Source organism: Dermacentor variabilis, chromosome 10 (genome assembly GCF_050947875.1).
Source record: "Dermacentor variabilis isolate Ectoservices chromosome 10, ASM5094787v1, whole genome shotgun sequence".
Taxonomy (NCBI): Eukaryota; Metazoa; Arthropoda; class Arachnida; order Ixodida; family Ixodidae; genus Dermacentor; species Dermacentor variabilis.
Genome location: NC_134577.1, coordinates 3,827,462 through 3,843,217, shown reverse-complemented (window position 1 = coordinate 3,843,217; position 15,756 = coordinate 3,827,462). Strand labels below are relative to the sequence as shown.

Here is a 15,756-nt window from a genome sequence, read left to right as displayed (position 1 = left end):
GCACTGAAATTTTTATATCTCAGCTATTAATGAACTAATTTTAAAAATTCTTGCGGCAGCACAGAGGACAAAATTCGCTATGGGGCATAGTGAGGGGCCTTTTAAAGGGCTCCTCACCAGGTCTGGCCATATTGAGCTGACAAGCGCAGAGCATACATTGTGCGATAACGATCTTGCCTGCAAAGTATTACATCGCTACGTGCCGCAGAAAGTTCTGAAATTTCAAACCGAATGCCATTCTTCTCCTCACGGCCGCCGCGCTCCAAACTGGATGGTGATGTAGTCGTGCCCCTGTGCCTACGTAGTCGTGTCTGCAGTGTGACGTTGCTCATGGTGGCATGTGACTTGGAGAATTGTCTAAGACAACATCTGTTATCTATGCGATCTGTTGCTTGAATTGACGAATTGAAGTTTAGAGAAATAATAAAACACACAAACGGAATGTCTGCATGTTTTTTGTTTTATTTCACACCGAACCAAGAGAGATGTACGTCCGCTTTGTCTGCTTGTTCCTATGGTCGTGCGGTCACATGCGCAGGTAACGAAACTGTGCCATTTTCTCCCGTGGTCCAGCGCACAATCATGCTCTACGACCCGCTTGTTCTGCCTCAGTATTTGTGTAGCGCTGAATTATACCGCTAGTCATGTTTCCCTTTGCACAGCACGCAAAATTATGCACTGTGCGAACAAGACAACAGCTCGTGCGCAACGCCATCGGCGGAAGTGCATAACGCCGGTAAAAAAAAGAGGGAGAGAGAGATTGAAGAAGAAGGCGGGGCCTGCGACGTATGCATCACGCGATCTGCGAGGTCCGGTATGGGAGAGTGCAGGGAAGGAATTTCACTTGCGTAGGCTAGACGGGGCGAGTGAAGAGAGCCTCTTGCTTGGCAGTGGAGCCCGCCTGCTGAAATCATGGGTTCATGGCACCGAAATATTTCTATCTTGGCTATTAATGAGCCAATTAGAAAAATTTTTTCAGCAGAACGATCCCTAGAGGACACGTAACAACTTCGAGCATATAACCAAAATTTGCTATGGGGCCTGGTAAGGGGCCCTTTAAAGAAATGACAAGCAAGCTGCCCAAGCATAACTTTAGTTCACTATTTTGACAAGTATCACTGTGAGGTTGTTTTGTGAGCCTGCTGCTTGCTTGTTTCTTTTTTTTTAAGGGAAGCTTTTTTTTAGTGTCTTCCTGTAGTTTGGAAGTACCTAACTGCTATCGACTGGCACAGGCATGCACCGACATCAAAATGCCGTGCCCACGCAACTCATGGAAATAGTTCCACAAAACAAACACACACATGCACGCACAGAGACTGACCGACCGACCGAATTAGCTCGAAATCAGGTATCTAAAAATATCGGATGAGTTTTTTTCCAGTCGCGGTGTCAACCCATGTGTTTTTCACCTCTTGAAAAGTTTCTTGCACCATATTGTCTGTGCTGGCTGCTTCTTTCCCCCTTCTTTCTGTCTATCATCACTCGCGCGTGCTTCCTTCGCTGCCACTTTGTTGTGGCCTCACGTAGAAGCGGGTAGCTGGCAGTTGAAGTTCCCCTACCCCCTTCATTTCGAACACACTCAGTGACGCATCTATGTAATTGCAGCATATTAATCGTGACCTTGAGCACGATGATCGGCACTTTTCAGAAGGTGTCAGTCCCCACGCTGCACCCAAAAAAAAGCAAGCATGTGAGTAAGGCCATAGTCATTCAGCGAGAGTGTGGCATTCAGCAAGAAGCAGGCATTCTTATCAATGCCTGCTTCATGCTTGCGTGTTACTGAAGCATAAATACAGTGTCACTCGTGGGCATCTGCCAATGACAGTTGTGCTCTTCCGTAGTTCAGTTTCAGCTTTCATAGTGAAATCATCCGGAATTTATTTCAATGCAGAAAGTAGCAGCGCCAGCTTTTTTGTATGTCTGGAGCTGGTTATGCCCGGATGACTGGCTTCGAATATTAGGATCAATCCTCTTGACTCTGTGCCCAGCACAGTGTGTTGGCACAATGCTAGTAACGCCGTTGCAGGTTGATGCTGACGTGTCCATTGCCGATACATGTGAGAGTGACCGAGAATATTATTGGCGGCAGTTTGTTAAGGCTCCATGTGGCACATGCGTGGCCTGCGGGCTCATATTTTTCTGATTTTGCTCTCGAAACTCCGCTTATCTCGAATTTCTTTTTTGGTTTTTACAGCTTCAAGTTAACAAAATCTTACACTGTATATATGTATAGTTGTGGCGGCGAGAAAAGCACACTAGCTCCGTTGGTATAGCGCAAAAGAATAAACACGACGCACATGAAAACACATTCTTTTTTACTGTCGAACATATTGAGTGAGGGGGCAGCCTTCGTCAATGACATGTAACAAGACGTCGGCAGCCTTTTTAACCCTTTGAAAATCGATATTTTTCGCCATATGTGACCGCCCAGGGTCGATATTTTTTATTGCAGATTCCAATTACTCTTAGGGACTTATTTCGAACAAAACTTACCCTAATTTTTCTAGGGTGACCGTAAAGTGAGAAAAAAATATTTTGCATAGGTACATATGTACTCTTCTTTCATGAATAACAGCAATAAAAAAGGAAATAAACTTATAAGAATTAAAAATTTGATGCGTTGTCATACACATAGTTCAAGGCTTTGAAAATGCGCATACGAGAATATTTCGCAAGACTCAAATGTTCCTGCTCTTACACTAATATGTACATCCATAGCGTAATCGAACTGTGTAGGTGCACTCACTCACGAAAGCTGTGTGGTTGTGTGCCTGCCAAAAAATCATAACGTGCGACAAACTTTCGCTAATCTTCATCTTATCACCACCCAGAGGCATTTAGTTTTTGCAAGTCTCAAAAAAAAGAAAGAAAAAGAAATGGAAACCATGCACAGCGGCATCCTTCCTATGCTTACTCCTGTGAGCACTAAATGAGCGAGAAACAAGCAGTCGCCCTTTGCGCGATTAGTAACGAGATAGCCATCAGTTTTGCAAATGCAAGAAGCCGAAACCGCCGCCTGCCCGCGCACGCACCAATGCGCAAGCGGTAGTGTATAGACGCGTGGGAGCAAACTAGCTCTAAAACAAACCATGCAACAAAAACCGAGAGAGAGCAATTAAGAGACTTGCACATTGTGCATACCATGTGTTGTGTTTCAATGCACCATTCTCCAAATCTAAGAAAGCTTACCTTACATGAATAGACAACACGGATGGGTTCTGCATAATTTTGTTGTAGTCATTTGCTTTTCAGCTGCTACTCCAACTTAGCAATCCGACACCATGGCCTCTATTAGAGCAACCATGGCGGGTAACAACATTGTTCAGGTACACGCTGTTTCACTTCAGTAGTCTTGCTGTCAGAGTTCAGGGATGCAAAGTAAAGATATTTATTTGCAGAGGGAGATTATTAGAGCGCTTTAGCTTGTCTGTCTTTACGGTAAACACAAGCGGACTGGGCATTTTACCAGATTGGCAAGAGTCGTAAACGTGAACAACTTGACAGGTGCTGTCAGCTCGTGGAGAGAGCTGAACCCCACAAACACAGAGCTAACATTGCATCAACCAACTATATTCTGCTTCACTGCTGCTGTAAATTTTCGGCAGAGGCAAATATTCACACAATTGTGCCTCCGAAAATTTAGACCAGCAAAGAAAAAGAATACACTTGGTTACTGCAATATATTAGCTCTCTGTTTGTCTGGTTGAGCTCTGCGCCACCAGGCAGCTGGCACCAGCCCTTGGGCTGCTCACGTTATTGCCTGCGCCACTCCAGAGAAACGCCCAGTCCATTGGCGTCGACCAGAGTACCGGACAAGCTAAAACTCTGTATTCATCTGCATTTGTTTGTAATCTGGAAAAAGCAGCAAGTTCCGGGTTTGTTTCCCACTGGTGCCTTTCACTTTAGAAAAGAGGCGTGCATCTATAATACTTTCCTTGGGACAGTTGTTGAGAGCTTCAGCTGAATGAAGGTTAACTCTCTTCCTTCTCCTTTTCCGCAGATGGGTGAGCTCAACGAAGCTCTGGATGCAGCCAGCAAGGAGGGTCTTGTGGCCTCTGTAAGTTCCTATGCAATATCTCCAGTTTAGTGCAGCCGCTTAAGCTGTGTGGTTGCAGCTGTGTGTGTGTTTTGGGCTAATGGACTGATTAACTTCTCTTTCTGCATGTTGCTCTCTGGCAATCCTAATGAGACTCTGTGAACTTTGTTCTTGACAGAAGGCTATGTATAATGAGTGACATCACTCGGGTGAGTGAGTAACCTAATTGATATTCCTCTCTGATTCTCTGAAATACAGTGGACTTCACATACTGCATTTACCCAAATCTGAAGTGTACTTTTTTTCAAAGAAAATGGGTAAAAAAATTGGCAGCGCCTTACAATCAGATATAAAACCAAAACTGCTTTCCCAGTGTTGGCAACAGCATACCGTCAGTGCTGTCAGGTGCAGCATTATTGCCATCGGAAAATGGTGACAGAGCATGTTTTTGCAAATGTTGCTGCTGATTCATCTTGTGCTGGACTGTGATCTAGAACGGTATTCTTGGCATATAACTCGCGGAGATAGCATCACTTTCATGAGGTTCTGCTCGACTTGACACCAAATGCGTTGGTGTGATCGGCCGCCAGCATTTATGATGCCATGTCAAGCTTGCTATCTACGCACAGTTCCAGGTGTGCTGTCAGCCGCATACTTTTGACTAGTTCAATGCAGAGTTTCACGAATGTGATCACTCAAGCATACCGCCCCTGTGCGCTTAATATTTGCGACCACTGAAGTGCATCACCCCTCTGTAGCGTCGCACCCGAAGCCGGCCGATGGAGGGGCCTAGCGTCTGGGAGGATGACACAATGAGGTTGGCGGAGACGCTTCTTCAAAGTAAGAGGGTCTGGCCAATGTGGCATTTATTCGACTTATATGGCATTTCAAGGACAGGTTGCATCATGCCATTGGCTGTTACATAAGTGGCATGATCACACTTGATTGGCAGCACACAGGCGGCATGATCACAACTGATTGGCCTAATAAATTTGTACAAATGCACAGGCATGGAGGTTGTGGCTCCATCATGGGGACATTGCAGATAACAGTAGTAGCGAGTGCTAATTATGACACCAGAGGAAAGCACGACACAAAAGCAATGATGATGTGCCGCTTTCCTTATGAAAGTCCATTAAACAATATTGCAATCTATGAAGATCATCATCATCATCATCAGCCTGGTTACGCCCACTGCAGGGCGAAGGCCTCTCCCATACCTCTCCAACTACCCCGGGCATGTACTAATTGTGGCCATGTTGTCCCTGCAAACTTCTTAATCTCATCCGCCCACCTAACTTTCTGCTGCCCCCTACTACGCTTCCCTTCCCTTGGAATCCAGTCTGTAACCCTTAATGACCATCGGTTATCTTCCCTCCTCATTACATGTCCTGCCCATGCCCAATGTTTTCTTCTTGATTTTAACTAAGATGTCATTAACTCACGTTTGTTTCCTCACCCAATCTGCTCTTTTCTTATCCCTTAACGTTACGCCCATCATTCTTCCTTCCATAGGTCATTGCATCGTCCTCAATTTAAGTAGAACCCTTTTGGTAAGCCTCCAGGTTTCTGCCCCATACGTGAGTACTGGTAAGACACAGCTGTTGTACACTTTTCTCTTGAGGGATAATGGGAACCTGCAGTTCATGATCTGAGAATGCCTGCCAAACGCACCCCAGCCCATTCTTATTCTTCTGATTATTTCAGTCTCATGATCAGGATCCGCCGTCACTACCTGCCCTAAGTAGATGTATTCCCTTACCACTTCCAGTGCCTCGCTACCTATCGTAAACTGCTGTTCTCTTCCAAGACGGTTAAACATTACTTTAGTTTTCTGCAGGTTAATTTTTAGACCCACCCTTCTGCTTTACCTCTCCAGGTCAGTGAGCATGCATTGCAGCTCGTCCCCAACTAAGCAAGGCAATATCATCAGCGAATCGCAAGTTACTAAGGTATTCTCCATTAACTCTTATCCCCAATTCTTCCCAATCCAGGTCTCTGAATACCTCCTGTAAACATGCTGTGCAAAGCATTGGAGAGATCGTATCTCCCTGCCTGACGCCTTTCTTTATTGGGATTTTGTTGCTTTCTTTATGGAGGACTACGGTGGCTGCGGAGCCGCTATAGATATCTTTCAGTATTTTTACATACGGCTCGTCTACACCCTGATTCCGTAATGCCTCCATGATTGCTGAGGTTTTGACTCAATCAAATGCTTTCTCGTAATCTCGTAGTCTATGAAGATAAGTTCTGGTAACATGTCGTTATGTCTGATCGCAAATGTGGGGCGCATGCTATATTTTTCTTTTATGAATCAGCAGCCTGTCACTTTCAGGTGTACTTTCACTTTCTTACTTTAGGCCCTCGTAAATTGGGTGTGAGATAGATTCGGGAGCACGTTAGAATCGGATAAATATGGTAAATGGAAACTCGCTTAAACGGAAATCTCTGACTAACGGAACAAGGATACTAACTTTGGTTGGTTGCCCATAGGTGCAATGTTAACAAATGTGACTGAAACAGAATGCCTTTTTTTGTGAACTCCCTGTAAATAGAACTGGAACTGAAGCTACCACGTACTTCATGGGCCATTAGACAGTACATAAAATATAACCAATCCGACAACGATGTAAAGTGGTGACACTAACAGGAAGCTTTAGCTCGGGTGCTCCTATCTAAATACATGTCAAAGGAGAAATTATCTTTCTCGGCAACCACTGCACCAAGTTTGAGGAAGCTTGTTGCATTTAAAAGAAAAATTTAATATCCAGTGACTGTTGGTTTACAATTTTTTATTTAGATCATCAATTTTTTTATTAAAAATTGACAAATATAAAAAATTTTATGAAAGCAGAACTATCAAGTTTACAATTCTCTAACTTAGCAAGGAAAAATAATATCACAATTGTGTGAATTGCTTCTGATAGTACATCTAAAGCGGACAAAGTTGATATGTTACACATGAATCTAAAAAAATTCAGTTATATGAAAATGCAGCTTTTGCAGAACCCTTGTACGCAATGTACCGAATTCATGTAAGATATAAATTGACATATTAAATTTTTCTGATTTGAATGATCTAATGGATGCCGTTTACAGAACCGCGATACTGTTTTTTGATGCAGAGCTATTAATTTATAAACTTTGTGTGTCTATTTCTTTTTAACATTCTAATTGTTGAAAATTCTTTTCACAAAATTCAAGCCGTAAATCGAAATTCCACTTCCAACAGTCACTAGAATTTGACTTTCTCTCTCAAATGCAACAAATTTCATTAAAATCAGTCCAGGGGTGATTGCAGAAAGGCGTTTTGCTTTTTAAATGTATTTGAATAGGCCACGTCGGAGTTAGGCCCAAGCTAAAGCTTCCTCTTAGGCAGTCAAGAGTGTCCAATCCATCAGCTGTTGCTGTGGCAACAATGGCTGCGGTCACATTTTAGAGTTTTTATGTTCCGTACCTCGTGATGGTGCCAGTCAATAAGCGAGAGCACAAAGCGCTCATGCTAGGCACCAAAGCAGATGATGTAAAAGATTTAGAGTGCAGGGATGTTTTGTATTTATGACTGATCTGTCGCAGGCTGTTCATATGTGACAGCTCGCTGCTGACAGTAACAGTTCACTTGGTTGCATCAAGCGATCCCTTTCTTTCTGTCCTGTATATCTGTCAGGAAACTATTTTACGAGACTTCAATCCACACTATGCCAGAATAGCCATCATCTATTTCGAACCTGCATCAAAAATACTTAACTCCCTTGAATCAATTCAGAATCACACTGCCTAGTTTAGCATGTCAATTTACGACCCGTTTCGCAGTATCACAGCCATAAAATAATCTTTTGACTACTCATCACTAGCATGCGCCAGAAAATTGCCCTAGCCCAATGAGCCCAGCTGGCCATTTTATGTGCCAAGGCATTGGTATGATTGGATTAATGGTAAGGGTGTCAAGCTCAGAGAATAAGGATCAGTCTTCCTCTGCATCACAAGATGTGACATAGGAATCAGTGAGGGGAAGCAGACCTGCTCAGCGAAATGTGACCTTCTTCTTTTGTAACATTTGTAGCATCCTTAACAAGAGAGAACTTTTATCATCTGCTATTGACACATCTAATACTGACTAACTGAGACATGGCTTCATGCCGAAATTTAAGACGGTGAAATCTTTTCCACAGCACGTCATTTTTTAATATTTCATCATGATTGTAGTAAACGTCAAGGTAGCGGTATTTATTAAGCATATGCAAAGACCTAACTTCTCACGTTATACAAGTAGCGAGTAGTTAAGATACTGTCTGGACGGTAACCCAAGCAGCGTATCAGAAAATAATTCTAGGTGTATGCAAGGGTCCTCCTAATCTAACACAGTGTTTCATCAGTGAAATGCATGTATTAAATTTTGTCACTTCAAACCACTAAAATCTTCCTATCCTATTACTCGATGATTTTAACATACCTAACATAAGGTGGTCCTGCTATCTTCCCAGCATTCATCCATTTTGTTTTCTGGCTAAAGATTTCCAAGATTTATGTTCGTTTTTCTCATTAACCCAGCTTGTTAAGCAACCAACTTGAATAACACAGTCAGTTGCTAACACCCTGGACCTCGTTCTTACATCTCCTGCCGACCTTGTTTCTGACATTACATACTTGCCCGGTCTTAGCAGTCATTCCCTACTTTTGTTTGAAATGAACAAAGTCCGACCCAGGCTTTCTAAACGAAAGAAAAACATTAAAGATTACAAAAATGCTAACTTCGATGCAATAAACAAAGAGCTTGCTGCCTTTCTTTATAATTTCATGATCGATCTTGACAGTTGTAACATTGAGACAAATTGGAGTATGTTTGTCATAAAAATGAATGAATTAACAAATAAATATGTTCCAGTTGTTACCATAAGCATGGATTCGAATGCTCCATGGTACAACAATCACCTAAAGCCTCTATCGAACAAGAAGAAACGTCCTTTTAGGTCTGCTAAGAACTTGTCTGTGAATGATTGCTGGACAGATTATTTGACAGCAACTAACCAATACATGAAAGCAGTACAGGAAGCTACGGATAACTTTTCAAACATAATTCTGCCATCTATGCTTGCAAGCAAACCAAGGAAATTATGGTGTACGATAAAGCCAAGCAAAGATCATTGCACCACCCTTGTTGATAGTTCAGGCTGCACTATTCTCGAAAACGCGTGCTGTCAAGTTCTTAACGAGGTCTTCTCGAATAATTTTTCCTCAAACACAAATCCATCAGTACCACCCTTGCATACTTACAGCTACACAGCCATGTTTCCTGTAGTAATCAACTTCAGTGGTGTTACAAAACTTATTAGGTCACTAAAGTCATTTTTCACGCCAGGATCCGATCAAATTGAACCAAAATTTTAAAAAAAGTACAACCGCCTATTCATTTGTCTTATTAACTATGATCTTTAAACAGACTCTTGATACTGGTTCTCTTCCATCAAACTGGAAAATTGGGAAGGTAATTCCACTCTATAAATCTGGTAACAGGCATACCCCCCTTAGCTACTGGCCCATCTCCCTTACTAGCATACCATGCAAAATTTTTGAACATATGCTGTTCTTGCGTATTATAAACTTCCTTCAGTCTAACAAATTTTTTTTTTTTTGCGTCATCACAACAATTCACCCGCCGTAGTTGCTCAGTGGCTATGGTGTTGAGTTGCTCAGCACGAGGTCACGGGATTGAATCCTGGCCAGGGCAGCCGCATTTCGACGGGGGCGAAATGCGAAAACACCCTGTGTACTTAAATTTAGGTGCACGTTAAGGAATCCCAGGTGGTCCAAATTTCCGGAGTCCCCCACTACGGCATGCCTCATAATCAGAAAATGGTTTTGACACGTAAAACACCATATAATTCAAATTTTTTTAATCATCGCAACACGGCTTTCATGAAGCCTGCTCCTGTGAAACACAACTAGTCACTTTTTACGTAAATTGTTATTCCGGATAACTCTTTTTTAGCCGATTGCATCCTCCTTTACTACTTGAAAGCCTTCGATAAACTTTTACATGAACTACTTTTGTATAAGCTTTATATAGGCTATTTATAGGCTATTTATAAGCTATATATATAGGCTATATATATAGGCTATATATATAAGCTATAAGTATAGTCTGTTTAATATTGATCCTAAACTTCTAACCTAGATTGAGTGTTTTTTATATAATCATTCTCAGTTTGTTTCAGCTAACAACACTAATTCAGGACTTAGTGCTGTAAAATCTGGTGTTCCGCAAGGTTCACTGCTTGATCCTCTTCTTTTTTTAATGATGTTATAGTGAAGGGAAAGAAGGTGACATGAACTAGAGGAAGACGAAGACTGGCTGTTGCCTAAACGCCATATACACCAGTTGTAAATATACATTATTTTACACTCGTGGGCCTGCTTTCTTCCTGCAACATTTCGGTGGAGGTGCGGGGTACCATCACGGAACTTCGTAGCAGACGTCATCTACCTGCTGCCACAATGGCAAATCAAGCGATAACGCCTCAGCAGCCTGTGCCAACGGTCATCCTCACTCATCCGTGGGAACCGGGGACATGTTGTGGTACGGTGTGATGCAGGTTCTTGTGTTCAAAGGTTCTGACGGTTCTCTGAGGCGGAGCCTCCGAGAACCCAATTGAGGACAAAGCCATTTGTTTCAAAAACACACACTCAAACTTTTAATGAAACTAGAAGGAGGATAAAACGTAAAATAAACACCCAAAGAGACATCACGGCAAGAAACACACTTAGGGCTAGGATGGCGTTAACCATATGCGAGTACGGGCTGACCGCGACTGCAAGGGCGCATAAAAGTCTAGACGTGGAGAAGCGGTGACAAAATGATGAGAGAAGTTGTGCCGGTCTCACCAAAGGTCGGGGTGTTGGACCGTTGACCGGGCGACCAGAGCATGGTAGCTCTGGCTTGGAGAGGGAAAGCCTGGCGGCACGAGTAGATGGCGGTGGCTTTCTGGCCAGGCAGCTGGACGCAGAACTCGGGCCCATAGCCCGACTGCTCTCGTCCTGCCCACGGGCACAGAAGCTCGATCGCCGGCCTTGGGCAGCAGGTGGCACAATTGAGTATAGTGGCGACGCACAGAGCGCGACAGCTCTGTCTTGGAGAGGGAAGGCAGGCGGCTTGGTGGCACGAGCAGATGACGGCAGCTTTCTGGCCAGGCAGCTGGGCATAGAACTCGGGCCTGCAGCCCGACTGCTCTTGTCCCGCCCACGAGCGCAGAAGCTCGCCGGCCTTGGGCAGCAGTTCACAATTGGGTAGAGTGGCACCGCACAGGAACGAGTTGACAGGAGGCCCCGGTCGGGTGAAGACCTGGTGGCTCCGGTCCGGAACCCAACGGCCTGTCTTCAACTCCCGGTCCGTTGGCCGACCTTCTCCTGGCGTCGCTTCCTGGAACTCTCCCTGCGTCTCCACGCTTCTGCCAGCGCGCTTCGCTTTTTCTCCCGCTCTGGCCGATTCATCATTTTCTCTTTGGCTGTTTGACGCTCTGTGGTTTCTCCTGATTGGGTTGGCTTTTTTCTTTTAGTTTCTTTTCTTGCGCCGCATGTTCACGTGCTGGACGCTCTTTGGCGTTGTCATTTTCCATCCAGCATGGAATTCGCCTTGTCGCACGCACTACTTGTCGTCTGCTTCTTGTCCTTTCCAACCATCTAACGGTGTCGCACACTACACACATCACTAAGGACAATGTCGACATCAAGGGCTGGCTTACGATGTACGAGTGAGTGTGCAACAACAGGTGGGATCCAACAATTATGGTAGCAAACCTGATATTTTATCTGAGAGGAACTGTGAAACAATGGTACGATACACATGAAGCTGACCTAACGAGCTGGGATGTCTGCAAAGACAAAATGCGAGACCAGTTTGGCAGGCCTGTCGGTCGTCAACGGGCAGCAAAAAAACAGAACTTGCATGCAGCGTTCAGACGTCCACAGAATCCTACGTCGTGTACATACAGGATGTGCTGGCCCTCTGTCGCAAGGCTGATAAAAACATGACCGGACAAGATTGGTTACATACTAAGAGGTATTGCAGATGATGCCTTCAATCTCCTGATGTGTAAGGATTGTGCCACTGTGGATGCAATTATAAAGAAGTTCTGGCGCTTCAACCATGTGAAGGGCCGCCGCGTTGCTCACACTTTTGACAGGTTGCCCAATACCGTCGCGACATCTTCTTGCGAAGACCCACCACGGTTCGTTCAACCGACAGGACCGGAAGATATAACGTGTATCATTCGCCGTGAGCTTGAGGCCATGGCCCCGGCTCCAGTTAATTTCATCTGTCAGGGAAGCGTGCCCACTACTGTATTTCCCTTATACAAGTGGTCGTTTGGGAGGAAGTAGCAAGTTTGGGACATTCCATCTCTCTGCTTGGTCCGCCATACAAACACCTACCAGATTTCTCCAGCCGCTCGCTCCCAGATGCAAAGCTTTCCGCCACTACGTCGCAACCCAGCTGACTGGCGCACAGCGGATGATAGACCCATCTGTTTTAATTGTTCCGGTATTGGACACATCGCCCGTCATTGCCGCAACCACTGGTCGTCTCCGAGTCACTACCACCAAGTGCCAGACAATCGTACTTTCTCGCCCTATACGCCGATTAGGAACATCAACGCCGACAGTGCTCCACCAAGATCCAGCCACTTCCTGTCTCCGCAAGGTCGTAAATCCCGTTCGCCTCTTGTTCACCGCTGTTCGTCCCCTTCTGCAACTGGTCACTTTGCTTCGGGAAACTAGGCGGTGCAGCTCCCGGAGGTGAAGCTGCAACTCCGACCTGTCCCACAAATCCTCTGTTGACCCTGCCTACATGTGGAAACCTACTGGGCATTGAAGTTGATGGTGTTCCTGTTAGATCTCTCATTGATACAGGAGCACAGCTTTCAGTTATGAGCGCTTCTTTCCACCGAAGGCTCAAAAAGGTTCTGACACCCGCCGTACCGAGTCGCCGATGAGAGTACTTCACCCGTCCTTGGATTGTGCACAGCACATGTGACCATAGGGGGCCATTATACCGTTGTTCTATTTATCGTCCTTGAACTTGTGCTTCACACTGCTTATGTTCGGCTGAGTTTGCAAGGCTGTCTCCACAAGTGGCTACAAATGTCCTCCTGACGCCCTGTCCTCCCATACCTGATGGCGAGTACGTCGTGTCGCCGCTTACTGACGTGGTTTTGTAGCGCAATATTGCCTTAATCCGGATCCGCGAAAACTGCACTCGCGTGCCCATCCTCAATTTTGGATTTTCGTCGCATGTGCTGCTACACGGTATCACCATAGCGCATATCACTCCTTTGGAAGAATTTGAGGTTTCTTCTTTGACCTCTGAATCCTTCCTCAGTACCAACGGACCTTTGGCACCCACTCCTCCGTACTCGACACCTGCGGACGATGTTTCTAAGATGATCACCCCTGACCTTCCTTCCGAGCAAACAGCAGCTCTTCGTCACCTCCTGTCATCTTATCGGGACATCTTTGATTTGGACGACCGTCCACTTGGCCAGACATCTGTTGTCACGCATCGCATCAACACCGGGGATGCCAGTCCCATTCATAGGCGGCCATATCGTATCTCTGCAACAGAAAGGGCCATCATACAGAAAGAGGTAGACAGGGTGATGGACAAGAACATCATTGAACCTTCCAGTAGCCCGTGGGCATCACCAGTTGTCTTAGTAAAGCAAAAAGACAACTCGTGGCGCTTCTGCATTGACTACCGTCACCTCAACAAGATAACAAAGAAGGATGTTTATCCCCTGCCTCGCATTGATGACGCTTTTGACTGCCTTCATGGATCCCAATACTTTTCATCAATTGACCTCCGCTCCGGCTATTGGCAGATTAGCGTCGATGAGATGGACCGCGAGAAAACCTACTTCGTCGTACCAGATGGTCTGTACCAATTTAAGGTCATGCCCTTTGGATTATGCAATGCGCCAGCTACATTCGAGCGCATGATGGATTCTCTCTTGCGCGGCTTGAAGTGGTTTACATGCCTCCGTTACCTCGATGATGTGATTGTGTTTTCGCCAAACTTTGAGAGCCGTATGTGGCGTCTCACAGCCATACTCTCCTTGTTTCGCAGGGCTTGCCTTCAGCTAAACTCCTCCAAGTGCCATTTCGGTCGCCGTGAAATTAACATGCTCGGCCATCTCATAAACGCTTCTGAAATCCAACCTGATCCACAGAAAGTTCATGCCATGCAAAATTTTCCTGTACCTTGTTCAACAAACGATGTCCGTAGTTTTCTGGGCTTATGCTCTTATTGCCGGCGATTTGTGAAAAATTTTGCCGACATCGCTCACCCTCTCACTGCGCTTCTTCAGAAAGACGTCTCTTTCTCTTGGGGACCACTGCAGGAGAAAGCCTTCTCTACCCTGATTGACCGGCTTACAACTACCCCAATTCTGTCACACTTTGACCCTTCTGCGCCCACTGAAGTACGAACTTATGCAAGTGGTCATGGCATCAGTGCTGTCCTCACTTAGCGTAAACAAGGCCAAGACCAAGTCATCGCTTATGCCAGCTGCCTTCTTTCCATGCCCGACTGAAATTACTCCATTACTGAGAGGCAATGTCTCGCGCTTGTATGGGCGGTTGCAAAATTTCGGCCGTACCTTTTCGGTCGGAACTTCTGCGTCGTAGCCGATCATCATGCCCTCTGCTGCCTTTCCTCTTTGAAGGACCCAACTGGACGACTTGCACATTGGGCATTGCGTCTACAAGAATATACATTTTCTATTGTGTATAAGTCAGGGCGCCTGCATAAAGACACTGCCGGCCTGTCCCGCCATCCCGTGGATCAACCGGACGATACCGATGCAGACTCGGACATCAGTGTTCTATCCCTCTCCGGCTTCCTCCATATTGGCGATGAGCAGCGTAAAGATCCTGTTCTTCGAACACTTATCGAACGCTTAAGCTCCTCGCCCAATGACCTGTCCCTCCGGATGTTCACCTTGCGTGATGGAACTTTATACCGTCGTAGCGTTCATCCTGACGGCCCGGAGCTCCTCCTAGTCGTTCCCAAGCACCTTCGACTCGCTGTGCTCCAGCAACTTCACGACGCTCCTACTGCTGGACATCTGGGCATCACTCGTACATACGACCGCCTGTGGCGCCGCTTCTTCTGGCCCGGCATTTATCGCTCTGTGCGCCGTTATGTCGCTTCTTGCGAGCTGTGTCAGCACCGGAAGACGCCTGCTATGCCTCCCACTGGTTTGCTGCAACTAATTGATATCCCTACAGAGCCCTTCTTCCGTGTGGGCCTACACCTCCTTGGCCCCTTTCCAATTTCCATCAAAGTTAACAAATGGATTGCCGTAGCAACCGATTATGCCACGAGATATGCCATCGCACGAGCGCTACCAACCAGCTGCGCTACAGATGTCGCCGACTTCTTACTATACGACATCATCCTGCACCATGGCGCCCCTTGCTCGTTGCTGACAGATCGCAGCCGCTACTTTCTAGTCATCAATGATCTGCTCTGCTCCTGTTCTGCAGAACACCAGATTGCTACCGCATACCACCCTCAAACGAACGGCCTCACCAAGTGACTCAACCGCACGCTAACCGAAATGCTGGCCATGTACGTTTCCGACGATCACCGTGACTGGGACATCGCTTTACCATACATCACTTTCGCATACAACTCGTCTCGTCACGACACTGCCGGATTTTCACCA

At 45.6% G+C, this 15,756-nt stretch overlaps 1 protein-coding gene across 1 annotated transcript in view; it reads left to right on the top strand.

Annotated features, from left to right (window-relative positions):
- Nucleotides 1-15,756, top strand: part of LOC142559731 (metal cation symporter ZIP14-like) — a 154,642-nt gene that overhangs the window by 117,749 nt on the left and 21,137 nt on the right. Inside the window, exon 8 of the mRNA XM_075671319.1 lies at nucleotides 4,001-4,057. Coding sequence (XP_075527434.1) covers nucleotides 4,001-4,057 — 57 coding nt within the window. The remainder of the gene's footprint in view (nucleotides 1-4,000; nucleotides 4,058-15,756) is intronic.